This window comes from Cavia porcellus, unplaced genomic scaffold (genome assembly GCF_034190915.1).
Source record: "Cavia porcellus strain 051 isolate PalLab524CR breed Dunkin Hartley unplaced genomic scaffold, mCavPor4.1 scaffold_2, whole genome shotgun sequence".
NCBI classification, from domain to species: domain Eukaryota; kingdom Metazoa; phylum Chordata; class Mammalia; order Rodentia; family Caviidae; genus Cavia; species Cavia porcellus.
The window spans coordinates 128,842,156-128,862,249 of NW_026947485.1; the positions used below are offsets into that span (position 1 = coordinate 128,842,156).

Sequence of the window (20,094 nt, forward strand, 5' to 3'; positions counted from 1 at the left end):
GTAGAAGGTTCCATATACAGCGGATGTTCATCAGAAATTACATTAAACACACAATTGCCTTTTAAAACATTCACACCTACACAATCCCATACAAAAAGCCTTCCCAGATAGAAATGAAAAAAATCGAGTTTAATATGTGTGATCAGAGTAGCTAAGGCCTTAATAAAATGGATACTAAATTCTGATACTGGATTACACTAGATCCTGCATTTCCAATCTGATATGCTGAGATTTCCTACTAGGAACTGCAGACCCATGAAACAATTTAGCCCACCATCTTTGAAGAAAATATGCTATCTGGTTTACTGATTAAGATACAAGTATCTTGACAATATTTCTAGAATTTAAAAAGTTAGTATTAGTAGTTTCATCCACCTTAAACTATATGATTACTATTATTATAAATCCCCAAGTGTATGTTTTCATAGAAGGAAGCAAACAATTTATTAAACCGGTAAAAGATTTGGGAAAAGATGGCTTTACAATAATATCTATAACTCCAATCCTCGGTTTTGCTGCTATTTTTTCTTAAGAGATCATGTCATCGTGTGAATAATATGACTCAAGCTTAGTCATCTAGACTAAGAATGAATTAAATTTGCTAGAGTAAAAACTTGAAAGAAAAAGTACATGCATGTAATTCTAAATTGCTATTTTTAGAATGAGGTTTTTCTCCATAGAGCTTTTTAACACTTGTTTCCACATTATTCTATTTGTGCTATTTTCCCTTTAGTATTCGGGTAAACTGACTGCTTACAGAAAAAAAAAGACACTAATTTTCAAATAAAAAGTCATCTGTGATGTGAACATTGCATAGACTACATAAAAAAGGAAAAGGTAACTCTGGATTTCAACTGCCAAAATATCAAAACTTAATACATATACATGGAAAAGAGACAGCTAGCTATGTTTGTCCCCAACCCTACTTTCTTAGTCTGGTTACCTTAAGGAGGTGAAGACCTTATTGAAAGCCATATTATATCCAACCACCATTCTTTCCAGAAAAGTCCAAAAACAGCAGAATGGTCACAGACTCCTGGGAACATGTTGTCTTCTCATCCTATAAGAAGCTTCCAGGATGACATAGATTCATTGTTTTCCCCCTCAAAAAACATGCTCTGATAGCCAGGCATGGTGGCTCATGCCTGTAATCCCAGCACTTGGGAGGCTGAGGCAGGAGGATTGCTGTGAGTTCAAGACCAGCCTGGGCTATGAAGTGAGCTCAAGGCAGTCTGAACTGCACAGTGAGACCCTGTCAGGAAAAAACAAAAAAAAAAGTGTTCTGAGAGGGAAAAAAAATCGCTTTTTTTCTTCTTCTCCTTCTTTCACCTTCTTCCTCCCCTCCCTTTCTCTGGTTCTGTTTATCCTTAAGAACAATCTCCAGAGTGGGGATGTAGCTCAACCACAGGTAGAGCACTTGCCTAGGCTGTAGGCCCTGGGTATCACCTTACACACACACACACACACACACACACACACACACACATACACACACAAACACACACACACACACACATTGAATCATCAGGGATGATAGGCACCGTGGAGTGAAGCAAAGAGTGCCTGCACCAATGTCTACGGAACTGGCTTTTATTCGCAACTCTGTGACTTATTATTTGGTCTCGCTAAGTTACCTCACCTCTGTGGGTCTTTGCCTTTAATTTGTTTTCATTGTGTTTCATGTAGAAAACCAAGAAGTAGTAAAAATTTTAATTATGGCTAGAAAGAAATCAAAAATTATCTTCACGTAAAACAGAGAATCATGCCCAGGTATAGGTGATTAGAATAAAAGAATTCAAACAGCATTCATAATTTTGACATTTAAAAATCCACTTATTTTAAAAAGTCATGTAGGTCAAATTTTAGGCTATGTTTTTAAAAAGTACCTAAAAGATAAAAGGTATGATAAATATAAAATTTAAGATGATGGTTATCTCTTCAAGAAGCCATCAGGATTCAGTTTTAGTGGTTACACTTTATTTCTCAAACTGGGTTTGTGATACATGGATATTTTTGTAATATATATATAATCATCTTATAATATATGCAATCATTTTATAATATATATAAAACTGTCTGATAATATATAAAACTCTAATCAGCTTTCTAATAAAACACCAAAACATCTTTAACCAAAAGCTAAAATAAATGGAACTATTTCCCCAGAATTGTAAACATCAATGAAAAAAGTTGTGTGTGGTTACAAACATTCTCCCGCTAAGTTTAAAAGGTAAATATTGAGGCTGGGGAAGCAGTTCAGTAGGAAAATGTGTACTCAGTATGTGAAGACCATGGCTTCAATCTTCGCACCACATTAAAAAAAATAAATACCACTGTTCCTCTAATCTAGGGGAAAAAATAAAATATACTCTGTTTCCCATCTCCCAATTCAGCAAAACACAAAAACTACACAAATGGCATGAAACACAAAATAAACAGTGTGCTTAATAGCATGATAAACCCACTTAACACTACTGAGAGAGGTGTCGAATAATTCGTACTCTAGACATACGCCTGAGAGAAACATATTCAAGAGTCAGATCTGAGAGCCTAGTGTTTAATCATGTTGTTTGTTTTTCCTGAGATAAATAAGAACTGCAGTAATTTACTCAAGAAAGCAAAGGACTTTCTAAACCTCTACAGAGTATCTACCTGCAAAATCTAAATGCTTCCGATATCTCTATAGGTCATTCAGCAAAATATATTTACTATATACTACCATAATAGCTATTTAATTGTTATCATTATGATACAGATATATAATGGAAACAGATGTTCCTTTTTCCTTTCAGCAAAGCACAAGAAAAGCACAAACTTGCTGATATTGCATGGACAACTACCGTAGCACAATAGAGAGGAAAAAAAGACATTAGCACATGACAATATTAGTTTTTACTACACAACTAATTGCATAAAAAGTATAACTTGAGATCATTAAATCAATATAATTTTCAGCACTACAGAAGGGAAACAAATAGACTTGTATAACCAGCCTATTTCACATCTGCAGTTTGGGGAAATACTTCTGAGACACTAAGTATATGCAAAACGCTACTGCCGCTTACAGAATACAAGGAAAAGAGTGTTGCTCAGTTCTCTTTGCTTCAGTCACATAAATCAGAATGCTGCCTCTACCGAGGAAAATTTTTTATTTACCAGTATGTATTTATACAACCTTTCTGGAAAAAAATTAGGCAAGCAATATAAAGAATCTTCAAAAATAATCTTTACTTTCTGCCCACATAATTTCTAATAATATATTAAAGATAATAAGCATAGAAACAATAAAAGATTTAAAGCATTATTCATCACAACTGTATATTAATAAAAATTACAAATGTATTTTAATGTAGAAAGTGATTAAATATATACACTGAAACAACATACAGTTGGGGCATGGGTTACAGCTGTATGTTGAGGAATGGCCCCCACATGCACAAGACATTGGGTTCAATACCTAGCACCGGAAAAAAATGTATATATTTAATGATAGCTTTTATATTACGTTGAATTCTTAGAAAAAAAGTTTAGAAAAATAGACAAAAAATCATTTCTAATTTTTAAAAATTCTCTTGTGAGGAGATGCCATTTTTTTAATCAGAAAGCTATTTGCTTTTAAATAGTTAAATTTCTATGTTTAGATACTCCTGATCACTGTCCAAAGTTTCTTAAAATTCTCTGGTTCAAGTACTCCTATAGATACAGGTAAACTGACTCAAAGCTCTGTGGAAATATTATTTGACCCCAAAATTTAGAACAAAATAGAAAAGATTTGTCAATCACATGGATTATACATTCTTCTCCTTGTTAAATAAGATCCTTGCAAATTAGGAAATGTTTTTATGAGATGAGCATAATAAATGCTTACTTACAACCTACTAGTATGTGGTTTTATGTACCATCGATTTCAGAAATATTTCAATTAAAAATATTTCTAAAGCAGAGAAGTAGTTTATTAATTGCTCTCTCCCTGGTGTGCAAACAAAAAGTTTTCCATGGCTTTCCTAGGACTCTTAGCTTCCTGATTCTGTTTTTACAAGAAGGAGCTGATTTGTCTTAGGCCATTACTGTCTATTACTTCTAGAAGTCTTGAAGAAAGGTGGGAAGCAGCAAATTCTGGCAATCTGCCTAAAGAGAAATCAATGAAACAAATTAATCCTTCCCTGGCTGCAATGACACAGTAATCCATCATTCAGAGCTGCTTTTATATACCAAATCAGGGAGCAGAGGGAAGAGCCCTGGGGGACATCACAGACAACAACTTACACCAACACTGGGAAAATACTGAAGAATCAGTTTATTTAAAGCGGATAGATTTCAGTTGATTGCCTATTTTGTCAAATAAAGATTTTTCTTCTACAGTGTGGTGAACCCAAGGGCCAATGACTATATCTAGAGAATTCAGTACAATATTTGCTGGCTGACATCAATAAGGAATGAATTTTTTAAATAAATTAACATCATTAATTCATCAAATAAATGGATAGAGCAATATTATTTTTTGTGTCAAACTTTCAGGAATTATACATTTCCCTTTTTTCAGTGGCAACTAATGATAATTTCACCTACTAATATACAATTTAAATAACTCCTGGAAAACTGCATTTGAGGTATCTATTCACACACACACACACACACACACACACAATGTAACATTTGAGATATACATATGTCCTAGATATTATGTAGTTTAAATACTTGAATTTTTAAATTTCATTTCTTGTGCTATAAATCTCAACTAGAAGACCAGTTTATAAATAGCTAGTTTGCAAGTGATAAGTAATTATTTGGTTTATGACATAATTGAGAGTGCTAAAAGATAAATTAAATGTGATTTTTAAGTAAACTGATAACCAATGTAAAACAACATACAATACTCACATTAAGTGTATATATTTGTTTATACTTGTACAAAGCATTACATGTGAACTTATTTATACTATGTGGAAATGTTTGCACCTATGTCTTACTAGAAGAAGACATTTTAAGCAGAAGAATAGTCCCTAGATGAAAATTAATAACAAGAACTATAAAGTCAAGGTGCATTACTTTTGTTCAATGCATGCCTCACTTCTAGAGTTAAAAGTGAAGAATTAGTTTTTAGAAAACTATCACAATAGTCCCTAAAATGTGAAAATCCCAGAATATCTAAATAGACCTGAAATAGAAGAAGAGATTAAAATAAATGCTAACCATTTCTGAGTGGCACCTTGGATTCCAAAGTCTGCAGCCATGCGATTGCAATTCCTGGCCATGCTGGTGCATTTTTAATTCAATGCATGAATCTAGTATTTATTGATTTAATAAGGTTAGGGGAATTACATTGTTGCTGCTACTGATGAACTGTCAGCCATTTAATTTAGTGAAATCTTACAGAGAAATATATATACATTAGGGGACAGAGAGGGACATAGCCATGTAAATTTCACTATCCAAGACAGTGGCCAAAGCAAAACCTCTTTCCCAGACTGCTTTGGGATCCAGACTTGCTGAGGTTTTGGTGGTGGTGGCGGCTTTTGCTGTTGTTTTCTTGCTTGTTTGTTTGGGTTTTGAACAGGTTCTTGCTGTTCATAAGTTGCATACCCAAGCTGGACTTGAACTTGGGCTTTTCTTCTCTTATCAGCCATTCTCCTTTACTAAAGATATCCGTCACTGGCTGATAGAGCTTACAGTGAAGTACTGGAGCATAAATCTGTAGGTGCACCTTCAAAATTGAGAAAAATGACATATTTCCCTATACACCTCTGGTTTCTTCTCACAGGTGTTGAGGTACCCATAGGTGGGCAGGCTTGACCCTTTACCCGGTCACCCAACAGGGTTTCTGAGAGCTCACCAGTGACTTCTCTCTGAACTGTAACACTTTCTATAGGATCACTATAGGACACAGGTCAGAAGCAAAGTGAGAAAAGTTATTTCCTTAAAAGAAATTCCGCCAAAATACAACCAAAGGAGTTTACATGTGTGCCTTGTATGGTGATCCTATAGGGATCAGAAGGGTGCAAAAATACCCTCCGACGTGCTAGAAACCTTTGTACTGTGCGCTGTTTATTCCCCCAGCCTGGCCGCCTGGGAAGCACGTTGCGCAGGTCTCTCCCTGACTTTGAAGAATGGATAATGTAAAGATCCGAGCTGCTGCTGGGGTCAGTAAAACTATGCTAATTGGTGAACCTAATTGCTTCAAGCAGTCCTGCCTCTGAAAAGGGACAGCCCCGTTGATGGAGTCAGTCTGTTCCTAATAAAATGAAGAAGCCCTGAATTAAATTCCCAAGGAAGGCCCTATAAAAGTTTCCACGGTGTAACCAAATGACTTCACCTATGCTATTACCTCTGAGATGACATCTTTGAGAGAAAGCAGACCCGGTCGGGCTCCATATTCATAAATTGGCCGAGCTTAGGCCAGTGAATCTGGATTGATTTAAAAAGCCTTCTTCATCCCTTCAATCAAATGAAGTCATTGTTAATTAGATGCTTTCTGTTAACGATGTCACTCTTCACTTTACCTGCTCACACTGGAGGCGTCTCCAGCGCAACATCTGGAGCACCGGTTCCTGGCAATCAGTGCTGAGAGGTGATGGTATTTCCGCCCCTCCAGCCCCGTCTGCAGGGAGATACTGTGCAGTGTAGGTGGTGCTGTACATACCAACTCTTCTAACTTGAGAGATTGTAAATAAGTCTCTGGGAAAATTCTTGAGATACGGTAGATCTTCCAAGATTTTTTTTAAATTTTAGTGGACAACACAACAGCTTTCCTGTGCTTGTAGATGATTTTTTTTTTTTAATTAAGCCTCAAAGTCCCCAAAGTGAATTCTCATTGGCTTTTCCGGCTTCTTAAAACAGTAAAAGCAAAAAACTCAGGTTGAAGATCCTCCAGCCCAGTGCCAGGCCTTACTTCCTACCCCTTCCAACCCAGTGCCTGAAAAAGACTGGCTGCCCAAGACCTAGCAAACCGTCCCATCGCCCCCACCGCCAGAGGTGAGAGGCCCCGGGGCGCAGCGGGGAGGACGCGCGAAAGCGGCTTCGTTGAACTGTGGGTCCCAGATCCCTACAGAGCTGGGCGGAGGGGTAGGGGGTTCACACCCCGCCGGGCCCTTTTCCGACAGCTTTGCGGTGCTGATCCCGGGGCATGCACAGTGCCAGCGCCGACCCGGGGCCCTGGCCTGGGGTTCGGGAAGCGTGCGCCACCCCACGGCCGGGCCTGGTTTCCTTCTTGAGTCTCCTGCGCAGGCTCCGCTTTGTCACCACCGCGCGCCCGCTGAGTGCTGCCCTTCAGAGCTGGCAAATGCGCGGCCTCCTGCTGTCTGATAATGTCCCCCGCCGCCGGGGTCCCTCTGCAGCCCCGGGCGTTGCACCTGGGTCGAGCACCGGGCCATCACCCCGCGCGCCAGGCTGTGCGCCTGGACCTGGGCCTCGCCAACAGAGGCTGCTCGAGCCGTGCGATGCTCGGGTCGCAGTTCATGCGCTCCTGGGGAGAGAGCGGAAGGGTCCCGCCAGAGATCCTTATTCTGAGTTGAAGAATTCCTTGGCAAGGAAGCACCTCTGTGAAGTGAGGGATGCAAAGTGTAGTGTATCCCCCTATCTAGTAGCGGGATAGGCCTGGAATTAGGGCCAACGCTGCCCCGGGAGCCCACAGCGCCAGAGCCGTGCGCATGGAGGTCGCAGGTGGACTCCTGGGGACCTCGGTGACCCTAGGCGTTCTGCCTTTCAGGGAAACCTCTGCCTACGTTACCAGGGGAACCTGCCCGCAGGTCCCTGGCTCCACTCTAGTAAATCAGAGAACAAATTCGGATTTGGGGCCTTGTCCCTGCCTCTGAGGGGCACGAGGACCATGCAACACCCCTGAACCTTGATGGCCTGGGACCGCAAAGGAGTCAGGAGCTCAATCGCTAAGCAACAGTAGGTTTGATTTCCTAGAAACCCACCCAGGGCAGAAGCACACGGAGTTAGCAGAATGAGGGAAGTAACCACACCGAGGTAAGCCCACTCTTGGCCTTGAGACTCTTAACTGCATGTCTTCAATCCCTCGGTCTCGAAGCTCTCCCACCTGGCAAAGACGTCTGCTCCTCTGCAAGAGGGTTTGGGGCGATTAAGTTTCCTAGGACGCTTTCATCCCTGTGATGTAGGCTGCAGGAGAAAGGTAGACAATAGCTGCAGCCCTAAAACCTGCGATCTCTCAATGCAGTGAAATATGGGCGGGAACTGGGGCCATTTTTCCTTCCACTTCCGGAGGGAGCCAAAACCTGAAGCACTAAGATAACCCTTCTCCAAAGCATAAAATAACTTCAGGGTCTCCACTGCCTGTATGCTGCAGGGTTGCCCTCACCCACCAGACAGGCGATCAGTTTTTCTTTGCTTTTCTGTGCTTGTTTTAAATACTGTGCCTAAGCCCAATAAAACATTCCTTTGACCCTCTGGAGACTCAATTAGAACTGAGCAAAGGGAAACCAGGCCAGAGACAGGAAAGGTGCAAAGGGGAGAACCAGGAGGACTCTATGAAGGGGTGGTGCAGACCCCTGCGCCAGCGCAGGTAAATCCCAGTTTGATGGGCCCCAGGGTTCCCGGCAGACCCTGCCCAAAGTCGGCCACGTGCTCAAGGCTGCTGTGGTCCAGCTGCGCTTCTGGGGACGGTTTTCGCGAGCACACATAGTGCACTCTCAAAGACATACGTGCTGCCATTCCTGGCGCTTGGACCCCACTGCGGAGCGCGGCCACTTGGCCCTTTCGCTCCGGATAGGCAACGAGAGGAGCTCTGGTCCGGGAGGCGGGCCTTGTGGACCGGCGCAGGAGAGGCCGGATAAAATGGTAGAGCATCTTCCTTAGCTCAGGGCACCTTCTGGTCAGTCGGCCAGGTCATTTGCCAGTCCTAGCTCAGCCGGTTCCAGGTCCCTCCCTGCATATACCGAAAAATCCCTGGTCAGCCCGCCCTGCGTGCTCTGGTGGCTCCCAATTGCCCAGGCCCTGAGAGCTGGGCTCACCTCGCTCTGACCCCTGCAGCGATCAACAGCACGAGTGCTGTTTGCCCAAGTGTCAGATCCCTGCCTTTCCCTTACCTACACCTCCCACCGAGGAAGGATTCGCGGTGTTTGAGGTGACTGTTGTTCTTTTAAAAGTATATTAGGGGATCATTGGCATCTCCCCGTCAAGTCATTACGCCTTTATCCCCATCAATTAACCACACCTCAGAGGACTGCTATTAAGAGCTAAATTGAGCTGCAAAAGTAGGTGTCCCATTTCAGGCAGATGTTGCTATCTCCCGCTGAGAAGCCAGGCCAACAGGGCCCGACCCTGGCTTCCAGAGACAGCTGGAACCGCGTGGCACCAGGCTGCCGGCGCGGGGAGCGGGACTGGGAGAGAGGCCGCTGCCTGACGCTGGGCTGGTGCTCGAGGCATCAGGAGGATTGACAGGGCCCTGTCCCAGCCTCAGCCTAAGCTCTCTGCACTCCAGTGGGAAGTGTCCCTCCAGTTATGCTAGAGAGGACGCCAAAAGAAGGCTGTGCGTTTTTTGCGCACAAACTTGGAATGTCCTTGAGGCCTCGCTCCTGCTGGGAGACCAGAGGGAGAAGGCACGGGGAGAAAAGGGCGAACTGTGGAGTCTGGCCGACAATCCTCCTCTTCCTAACCCCTCAGCAGCAGAGTCTCGGAACCCAGAACTACTGGGGGCTAAAGGTGGGGTCGTGTGGAGATGCTGGGTGTGGAGCTAGAGAGCTGGGGGTGAAGCCTAGGACAAAGGAGGTGCACTCAGGCCCTCTGGGGCCATTAGCCAGACGTGGCTTTCCACCTCTCCTACCACAGCCACTCTGGAGGACTTGAAGTTGGGAGATTCTGGAGCCTGAAGGAAGGAAGGAAAAAGGGGGCCAGGGCCCTCACTGCCATTACAGGGCTCTACTGCTGACATTGGCCACAATAAATTTAGCCAAGGCGAAAGGAGATTAATTTCCCAGCATAATCCAATTAAAAGATTTCTAAAGTAGTCTTTTTCGAAGATGAGGGAAAAAAAAAAAACAAGTGCGCAGTTAAAGATAGGACTGCTTGCGATGACAGTGATTTATCCCCTCAGGGAAGCTCGCAGGGCGTCAGCTCTCAGCACCCGACTGGACCGGAACCTCCCCAGGGTGCCTTCCCCGCCCAACCTTCGCTTTCCTGAAAGACAACCATCTATCACACCGACCTGGCTGGGAGATACTGGGCAAGGCACTGGCGTTGCTTACAAGCACCATAGAGTTTTTTAAGTGCTATTAGATTTATGGTCTCTTTTTCGACGCCCATCCAGAGTAATTAGCACATATGTTCTAAATAGATGATAGTTTTGTGAGCAATAAAGCAATTACCCATCGTTGGAGCTGACAGTTCCTCCAACTAAACTCCAACCAGCAGCTAATTGGAAAAGTCATTTCAGCTACATCGTCTGCAATTAGTCCTGCTAAACTACTACACCCCAACTAGCTGGTTTGAGGTTAATTTATTCAGTCTTCTATTTGCTTGGACAAGCCTTCACCACGAAGGGACTTGCCTTTTGCCTCTCCAGAGTGTGCCCAGGGACTAGGGGAGCAGGTGGGAGTAGATAGCTGAGATTTGGGGGCCAGGATGTCTCCAGGGGAGGAGGGACCATATCATACCTCCGCTTCAAGGTCAGTGTCCAGCGCACTGACCACCAACAGCGGAGGGAGACTTTGTTTTTCTTGCTAGGCAAAAAGCAGAAGAAATTGCTCAGTTTATGCTGCCAGAACCTTTATTTAAAAGAAACCACCACAAAGAAAGCACTTGGGTTCTGAAAGCTCCTCTAGCCTTGTACCCACTCATAACCTGGGGCCACCCTACTGTTCCTAAGGGACAGACACAAACGACACCCTGGCAGCTCTGAACCCTGGCTGGAAGAGCGAGCCTCCAATTCTCAGGGCAGTGGTTTGGGGGGGGGCGCAAAATAGGTCAGGAAGCCCTGCTCCTGCCTTCTGTTGCTCCGAGCAGAATGCCACATTTCCCCAGATCTCTCTCTCTCTCTCTCTCTCTCTCTCTCTCTCTCTCTCTCTGTCTCTCTCTCTCTCTGTCTCTCTATCTCCTTTCTTTCTTCCTTCTTTCCTTCCTTCCTTTCTTCCTGAGTTAATCCCAACAGGTCCAGAATTTGTGCACAGTGAGTGGAAAAAATGTGCTAAACGTCGGTTTGACGCCCCACCGGAGCTTCCAAATATCCAGTGGCTGGGATTCTTCTACTTAATTTAATCTTTATTGGACAGGGCGGCTCCTATGTGCCTATTCATTAGGAAATATATCAGTTGGGGTTCAGAATTGAGGGCGGGAAGGAGAGGAGTTAAAGAGGGATTAATCCTCCCCCACCCATCCTCTAACTGGAACTGAGATTTTCCCGCATGCTGGGGTAGGGTGGGGGGGCTCAAGGTCCCAGCCTTAGCCAAGAGATCTGGAATCTGGGGGCAGAGGGGCTGACAGGCTGAGATGAGAACGTGTAACCCTGGTAACCAAGTATTTCCTTAAAGGAATTTATAGCAAAGTGTCCCAGGCTCTGGGAGCAATGTGAATTTTACTCAGAAGAACGTGGCAGGGTAGGAGGTAAAGCTCAGCACAGTTCTAGTCCTAGAAATCAAATATCGTTTTCCTGGGTACCCATTCATATTTAATACCCACATTTCTTTTTTAAAATAAATGCAGCAATGCTCAGCAAGACAACTTGAATGATGTGTAGTCAGCACAAGACTTAGTAAAATAATCTATTTTCAAACCAAATTATAATTAATTGCTCAGCTTCAAGGGTTTAGAGATAAGATCTAGAGCAAAAAATAAAACCTTTTAAATCGCTCCATGTTAGGCCCTCATTTTCTGCTTACTTTTTGTGTTTTAACTAATTTAATTCAAAAGGGGGGGATCTTAGAGGGAAATAGAAGATAAAGGTCTCATCTTACCCTGTTACCTCCCAACCGCCTCATCATCTTTACTCTCTGAAGAGAAACCCTCACGTGTGACTTCCAGTTGAAAACAGAAAGGAAATAATATGACTTCTCCAAAAGGCTATGCATTTCGTCTTCACTTATTTGCTTTTTTGTTGTTGCTGTTCCCTAGCACTTAAACATGGCCAGAAAGTGAGAGGACAAGAACAGGTGAAGAAAACATCAGCCAGATACCACCTGGACTTGGTAGAGAATATGAATGTAGCTATGTAAACACACTCATGCATAAAGTGCAAAATCACCCACCCATCCCATCGAGAAATCCTGAGAAATATTTATATATGTACAGTCACTCGTGCTGAAAAATCCCCAGGCACGGTGCTATGCAGGCTCCCTAGCTGTCCGCACACATGTGCCTGCTTCTAGAGTAAAGGCATTTTTGTTGCTCCCATAGTTTCTTTCCATTAAGAGCGATTAGATGATGTCTATTCAAAGTTGCTGATCCAGAGAGAAAATAAGAGTAGAGAAAAGGAGATTTCAAGTGACCTCCTCATCCCTTTCACACCAACCTGAGCCCTAGAATAGCCAAGGGTCAACTGACACAAAAGCCTTTCCTTTCGATTTTCAGCTTCAGAAGATTTCATGCAAGGGGTTAACAATAAAACATAGAACTATCCCTGAGTTTTGTTAAATCATGCATCTGGAATACTTTATTAACTCCTCCCATAGATGAGGTACATTCATTTTCCACCTCTGAAATGGGTAAATAAAATGTCCACAGCATAGCAAAGGGCGTAATTATTTACTGTTCCTGTGTAGTTTGTATCAGTGGTGTACTATGCTCATTCCTTTTCATTTAAGCTTTGCCCAAAGCTCTCTCTTCAGTGATGGAGGACACTGTAATAAACATATCTTTCCACTGACAGTTCAGAAGAAAATGTTAGGTGTGCTATTTAGATCAACACACTAATAGGTAAATATAATCACAGTATAACTGTAGCTATCAGCAGATCTGCAGGCTCTTCCAGCCAAAAATTTCCAGCCAGTTTATGTCATAAGCAGTGAGGGACGGGACATTAAAGACTTAAAACACTTCTAGCAGTCTTTAGTCCGTGAAACGCCCAACTCAGGTCTACTTCTGATGGACTAATCCTGTAGTAAAAGAAGTAAGTGCTCTGACAGGTAACTATTAAGGGAAATGATTGTATAGTGCAGTTGATTTTATTGTCAGGGTACTCAAACAACCTTCAAACTCACTTCAAAACTTCAATTTTTCATCCAAACCCAACCCATTTTCCTTAGGAAGAATAGCTATGCCATTATTCTTCACTCATATTGGACATTTAAGCTAAAGAAATATATTTTGTAACATAAAGGTCTCCAGTTTTCTTTACTTTTGCATAAGTGCATTTAGAAAGCCAAGACTTGGTTTCATATATATATATATATATATATATATATATATATATACACACACACACACACACATATATTTGACTCTAGCTTTCCTAATATCCTATGAATGATTGTCACTTTTGCTTCTCTAAAAAGGCTTGATTTGCACCCAAAGGTCAGTGCTTGCTGTCCTGCCTTCTCAGGTGGCTGTTCCTCCTGAGTCTTCTCACTGGAAACCCAAGGATATGAGGAAAGTTCTCCCTTATCGCTCTTTTCCAAAACATGTGTTTTAAATGGCCAGTTTGAGGAAGGAGGAAAAGAAAAAGCAATAACTAACCCACTTATTTAGTAAAGCACTTATCTCTGAGCTTTTCAAACCAAAAGTGACAAAGAAGAAATGCTTGGGCTGCAGAACGGCAGTGAGCAGTAGGGTCCAGGGGTCACTCAACTACATGGGGAGGCTGAGAGCACACAGTCACACAGAAGCCCAGCTCCCAGCCTCTCCAAGCTGGCTTTCATTCTGACAAAGGCAAAACTTTCCATAGCTGCCCTGAGTCCCAGTGCAGACTGACAGGAGCACAAGAAATGCAGGGAGGTTTTGCAAGCTGTACTGTAACCTTATCTGTGTTTTGGTTTGGGTTTTAGCATCACAAAATTCTAAGTGAACATTCTCTTGCCTTTCTTAATCTTTCCTCTAAAAGATCTATGCAAGACCATTTTTAAAAGTACCTTCAACTATATGACTCCTCACCTTAATCTCATGCTAAGGGAGGCTAATTGATTCAATATCTATAAAATAAACTTTTCCGGAAACGTCTGTGTTAACATCAGAGGAACTGACCGCATTCCCAGTGATCATGGGCTTGTTCATCATGGTGACAACTTAGATAAATCAGAATTGTTTCTGTCCTATGCTCTCTTTAAACAAAATAATAGCATTTTAACGACTTATGGGTAAGGAGGAGGTATGCAACAGAATTTTCTATACATATCTGTTCATCTGCAGAGTCCTATGGTTTGTTGACTAGATTTAGAAAATGATTGTACAAAACCACCTTTGTTCAGTGTGACTTACACAAAAGCCAAAATGAATGATCCATGGCTTTCAGGAGCGCAAAATACCAATATCAAAGAGGCACAGGATTAGTGAAGAATGGTTCACTAATTTCTTCCTTGTAAGGAAGATGTGGAGGGGCGACTGGGTGTTAATGGGCTAAAAAGGCTGCTTCGATCAAGGCTCTGGGGCCTGGAACACAAGTCAGTGTTGTGTTTGCAGCCACAGATTTCTACTTCTTTCCCTTTCCCACCGGATCACAGCTACTTGCTGGCTGTCCAGAGGAGAGATCAAGTGTTGTGTGGTAGGTCTTTCAAAAAGTGATTGATGCCCAGCCATGATGCTAGCAGCCCACAAAGGTATTGTAATCTTACAGCACAAGGCCTCTCCCTAAGTGGAGGGTACCTCCTCCTCGCCTTTGGAGGGATTCACACTGGAGACATCCTGTGTGCTGACAAAGTCTGTAAAGACTAGAAACGCAAAGGGAATTCCCAGAAAGAAAATCTGGAAGCCCAGGCCATCTCCAGGTCCTGCTACTGCCCAGACTGGCCTAGCCAGGAGAGAAACTTTGGAGAGGGCAAGGTGGTGGGGGAGTGGTCTGGCTGGCTGCCTAGGATATGGTGCTAAAGCAAGGGCCACTATGGGTCTGAGTCCAAGAACTATGTCCAGTTTCACTTTCTTTCCGGATCTGGGGTGGGGTAAGGATGGAAATTTAGAGAAGAGAAGAAGGTAGAAAAAAAGGGTACAATTTGCTACTGCTTTTTCTGCTCCTGCAACTGAGCATGCCTGGAAATGTGTGTGGAATTTCACAGTTTGGAGACTAGGGTACCCTTAAAAAATATGATCACTTTTCTATTAGGTGTCCTGCCCAACAACAGATACCGTTATCTATTGATTGGGTGTGAGATGAATTGGGCCCAGAACGACTGTGCCAATTTGGACCAAGATTAAACCACAGGCTTGAAGAGAGAAAGCCAGAACTGTCCAGGACCTGGGCTGACCCCTCAAAGTCCCTTCAGTGAAGCCATTATCCTGATGGCTGAGCTGTGGCCCAAGTGGGGCGCTCTGGGGGTGTGCCACTGCGGCTGGGGCAATAGGACCCGAAGAGAGAGAGCCAAGTGTTCCTGGAACCCAACGAGTACCGGAAAGGGACAGCTTCCTCCTCTCGAAGTCTAATTTTCTTCCAGGCCTCCCTCAGGCGAGCAAGTGGGCTCAGTCGCGCGAAGGAGCAACTACAGCTCCCCTCTGAAACCCCAAGAGCTTGGCTGCTCAGAGCCCGCCACCGTTAGCTGCCCACCCCCACTCCTAGGGCTTGCATTGAGGACTGTACTGTGGCCTTGCTTTCTAGAGGAGCCAGTGGTCTCTCCAGAGGCCTTGAAGGCCCCGCTTCCCCAATGCAGGGTGACGCCGGGTCCTAGGGGCCTTTTGCAAATTTGGAAGCGGGGAGGGGCCACAGCGGTGGTGGTGGGCGCCACTGCTGGGTCAGAGGCTCAGCTGGCCTTGCCCTGCCCTTGCCGGTAGGGCCTTAGCCCATCAGCCCTGACAGACCAAACTAGCTGGTGCCGAGCCACCCAGCCCCCGGGCGCGGTCCCCCGCGTCTGCCCCCGCCCCGCGCGCCCGCCCTGCGCGCCCTCTGACGCAAACGCCCGCCCCTGCCCAACACCAAGGAAAATGCTCTTGTTGGTTTTAATTGAGGCTCTTCGTTTCACACACACACACACAGAGAGACACACACGCACACGCACGCACACACACACACACGCACACACACCTCGGTCCCTACCCCTGGGAGGCGACCCCCCCTCCCCGCCCCAGCCCGCTTGCCGCGGCGCGAGGAGTCTGGCCCGGCTGCAGGGCTCCGCATCCTGGCGCAGCTCTCGCCGCCCGCCGCCGCCGCAGGTTCTCTGCTGGGGAAAACGCCTTGAAGTCCCCTTTAATCCGCTGACACTATCGCCCACATCAAACAGGCGGCCATCGATTGCGTTCCTTCAGGGAATCCCGTTACAAACGGCGCCCGCAGGTGGGCGGCTGAGCCGAGCTCGCCGGGTGCCCGGCGCAGCAGGCGAGACGCGAGCACAGAGGCCAGCCAGCTCCGCGTCACCGGCGGGGACCGCCAGGCGATGCCCAACTTGCGGGTCCCAACCCGAGGCCCCTGCCTGCCGCGGTGCGGGAGCTGGGGAAGAGCGCGCGGGGGGCAGGGTGGGGAGAAACCTGGTTTGAATTCGGGTTGTTGCGGGGCCAGCGGATTCTCCCCTCCAGGGAGGCGCCGCGGCTGGACCCAGGCCGGGGCCAGGGCCGCGCGCGAGCAGGCCCAGAGGCAAGTTCTCTGGTTCCGCGCGGGCGGCCACACTCCAGCCCCAGCCTCGGCGGGAGGCGGTGCAAGCCGGGTCTGCCTCCCTGCTTGGTGGCTTACCAAACCCAAGTTCAAAAGAAACGATCGTCACGGTGTTACTTGCCTGCTGTGGCCCGACTCTGGCGAGTCTCGCTTCTGGTGCCCACGACGCACGGTCCGGGGTCCGAGGTGGCTGGCCCGGGGCACCCGGCGTCCAGCAGGGGCCCGGATGCCTCGGCGCTCGCCCGCCCTCTCCGCCTCTCTGCGCCTTTCCCTCTCCATCTGCAGCCACCAGCCTGCTGCCTGGGCTCTCCACTCCCTGCCTCTGACTGCACGCGTAGTAAAATGTAGAATGTGTATACAAATTGATTCTTTTTCTTTCTTTCCTCGGTCCCTCTCACCAACCCTCCTCCCTCCCTGTATTTTAATCAAATTCCTTTCACCTTTTCCCTGCCTAGGAGACGTGAGCGCGTGTATTTGGGCACAGGGGGCCGGGGCCAGGGCCAGGAGCCCCGCCACCTCCGGTCTGCTCCTCGCTATCAGCTGCATACAATGGACCGCCGCGAGCAGAGTGAGCGACAATCTCTCCATTATTCGAGCTGAAGGGGTTGTGGGGCCGACAGGAGAAAGCCTTTATTCTGCTCTTAAAAAAAAAAATCTTCGCTTGTCACTAAGCTGTCTCAGACTCCCGACTTGCACGGTAGGAAAGACCAAGGGGCGCAAAACCTACCCCAAACGCGCTGTGCTTCCCAAACCCCTACCTGGCGAGATTTAAAGTGAGAGTCAGGATGAAAACAGCAGTAAGAACAACAGCAGCGACCCTACCTCTGTCAACACAGCGTGACCGTGTACTTCCACCTTTACCCGAGGGCGTGTTGGAGCTCGGAACGCGCGAGCTGTGACAAACTTTTACGCTCTCCGGAGTCGAGGGGTGGGCGGGCGAGCGCGGCTCCCACCCCCGGCGGCGGCCGCGGCAGCGACAGCGGAGGCTTTGTCACTCGGCGCGCCCGCCCAAGCCTGCCTAGGGGAGCGATCTCCAAACGGGGGGTGGGGGGTGCGAGTGTGGGATTGGAGAATATGTAACTAATAGAAGTATCATTTTCCCTCAGTACGATCTTTCAAGGGAAAAAAATCCATTGAAAGATTTTCAAAGTGCTGTCTTGGTTTGGAGAAAAGACTCAGGCTGCCTGCGGGGAGGGGCGGAGAGACTGCGCCGAGTGCCGCCCGGGAGCGGCTCCCGTCCGCTAGGTGGCAGCCGGAGCCAGCGATTCCTGCAGGCCCGGCGGCGGGACCCGCTCCTCCCGCGGCCCCTCCTCCTGCGACCAATCACCTTCGGGAATCGGGGTCTCAGCCTCCAGCCCCCTCCCGGGCAGCGGCCCCTCTCCCTCTCCTTCTCCTTCGCTCTCTGCTTCTCCTCCCCCTCTCCTCCTTCCTTTGCTCTTTTCCTAGGACTCCGACTTGGCCTCCCTAACGCACCCCGCCACGATGCGAAGACTTACTACTGTTTTATTAATAATTATGGAAGCATTGTTTGGAGTTTGGAAGAGCCTGGAATTTTTTTTAAAGGAAAAGCCAGATTAATTGGAAAGTTTATTTTAAAATTATCTTTGGGATGAAAAAGGAACCGCTGATTCAGTTCCAAATCGTGGCAATACTTGCAAATTTCACTCGTGTGCATTGTCGTAATTAATCCTTCAAAACCAAAATACACTCTGGATCAAAAAATAGGGAGACGCTACCTTTATTCTGAAAAAAAAATGACACAAAATGAGCAGAATCCAGACTAGGGTTATGTATAACATGTGAAAGAAGAAAACAATCCAAATCCAGTCTATTTCGCAGATCACTAAAGTGGAGGGGTTGCTTTCCCACTGAAATGTCCCCCCCAACCAACATTTTCAATGACTCTTTTCACGCTCACAAAATCTAATTTTAAAAACTTTTCAGAATAGAAATAATTTCATCTTCTTTTTCTCCTTCTGTTTCCCATCGCAAGGCATTCTCCCCCTCGTCAACCCTTCCCCCTCTGGGGCGTGTGTGTGTGTGTGTGTGTGTGTGTGTGTGTGTGACCATAGACGACCCATACTAATCAGGTCTCAGAGTAAATAGCAGCGCAGGGCGATCTCCATGTAAATTGCGCTTGTCAGAAGCAGCTCCCCCCCCCCCTACTTTCTCTCCTCCTCCCCTCGCTATCCCAGACTGTAGGTAGCTAAGAGGGAGGGGAAAAGAAAAAAGAAAAAAAAAGAAAGAAAGAAAAAGAGGAGGGGGAGGGGCTCGCCAGCCAATGGCGTGCAGGAGGCTTGGCTAACCTTAGCCTCCCATTCTCTCTCCCCCCGATTCAGGGCTCTGACCAGTCAGTCGCCTTTGATTATCAGTTGCCAGCAGCCCTTCTCTTGGCTCCTTGACACGAGCTCCATATAAGGCAGCGATCTCCATAGAAACGTGTCAGTTTCAATAGTAGTGTCAAAGTTCACTATATACAGACATTCGCGCAGATCCCCCTTTCGGAAACACTGCTCTGCGAGTCCTCCCGTTTAAACGCATTCAATTTTTGGGTCTCTCTCTCTCTCTCTCTCTCTCTCTCTCTCTCTCTCTCTCTCTCCCTCCTCTCTCTCTTCCTCTCTTCTTCTCTCCTCTCCTCTCTCTCTCTCCCCTCTCCCTCCTCTCTTCTCTCTTCTCTCTTTCCCTCTCGCCCTCTCTTCTCGCTCCCTCTCTCCTCTCTCCCCTTTCTCTTTTCTTACATATTTTACTAGTTTCCCCTCTTCTCCTTCTTCCTCTCCTTTCTCTCCCTCCTCCTTGTCTCTTTTACTCCATTCCTGCAGAGGAGAGAAGACTAAACTTAAAAAAAAAAAAAAGGAGGAGGAGGAGGAGCACCCCTCGTATTCTTATCGTTATTTTATACATATATGATTTTTTGGGAGGGAGGGTGTTGGTTCCCGGCTGAAGAGCACTTATTTAAAATACTAAAAAAAGAACATTTTTGGGCGATCTCCAGGGTTTTTTAACTAGCTCTGTGTGTTATAGCAGAAGAAGCAGAAGAAGCAGCAAGAAAGGAAAAGAAGAGGATTATTTATTCGACCTACTTTGGATGTCTCTCTCGCTTTTTCTTTTTTCCTTTTTTCCTGTTTTTAATTTTGCAATTATTTTCTTCTGATTTTTAAATTTTTTCCTATCTCGCTGTGAATTCGTCGCCGGCGTGAATTATCTCGCATTTTTCTCCCCCTTCCGTCACCTCCCGAAAGAAGAAGGCAGCGAGAGCCCGGCGCCACCGGCACAACAAAAAGAGCAAAGTGTGTGATCCTCCTCGCCGGCTGCCTCCCGCTCTCCAGCGCTGCCTTCCTGAATGGCTGGCTGCGTCCGGCCCTGGACCTGGCCCCCCGACACCCGCGCGCCCTGATCGCCGCCGCCAGCCTCGCCCC

General features: G+C 46.1%; 2 protein-coding genes across 15 annotated transcripts in view; one reads left to right on the plus strand and one right to left on the minus strand.

Annotated features, from left to right (window-relative positions):
* LOC106025699 (uncharacterized) overlaps positions 1 to 19,791 on the minus strand; it is a 142,435-nt gene extending 122,644 nt beyond the window's left edge. For 13 of the 14 annotated variants that reach the window (XR_010046416.1, XR_002789110.2, XR_002789108.2 and 10 more), the window contains exon 1: positions 17,501 to 19,791. The gene's annotated coding sequence lies outside the window, so the exon portion shown is untranslated. Of the gene's footprint in view, positions 1 to 943; positions 16,093 to 17,500 lie in introns of those variants that run through there. The other variant, XM_063245348.1, reaches the window with a different exon arrangement.
* On the plus strand, positions 15,977 to 19,736 carry LOC134475286 (uncharacterized). Its single transcript, XM_063245349.1, has 2 exons — positions 15,977 to 16,507; positions 17,134 to 19,736. The coding sequence occupies exons 1-2, from the start codon at positions 16,015 to 16,017 to the stop codon at positions 17,448 to 17,450; spliced, it is 810 nt and encodes a 269-aa protein (XP_063101419.1). The 5' UTR covers positions 15,977 to 16,014; the 3' UTR covers positions 17,451 to 19,736.
* Positions 19,792 to 20,094: the final 303 nt, after the last annotated feature.

Coding starts and splice junctions, on each gene's coding strand:
- LOC134475286 (XM_063245349.1), top strand. CDS start 16,015: ATGCTCTTGTTGGTTTTAATTGAGGCTCTTCGTTTCACACACACACAC. Junction 16,508..17,133: donor CGAGGCCCCTGCCTGCCGCG/GTGCGGGAGCTG, acceptor TTCCCTGCCTAG/GAGACGTGAGCGCGTGTATT.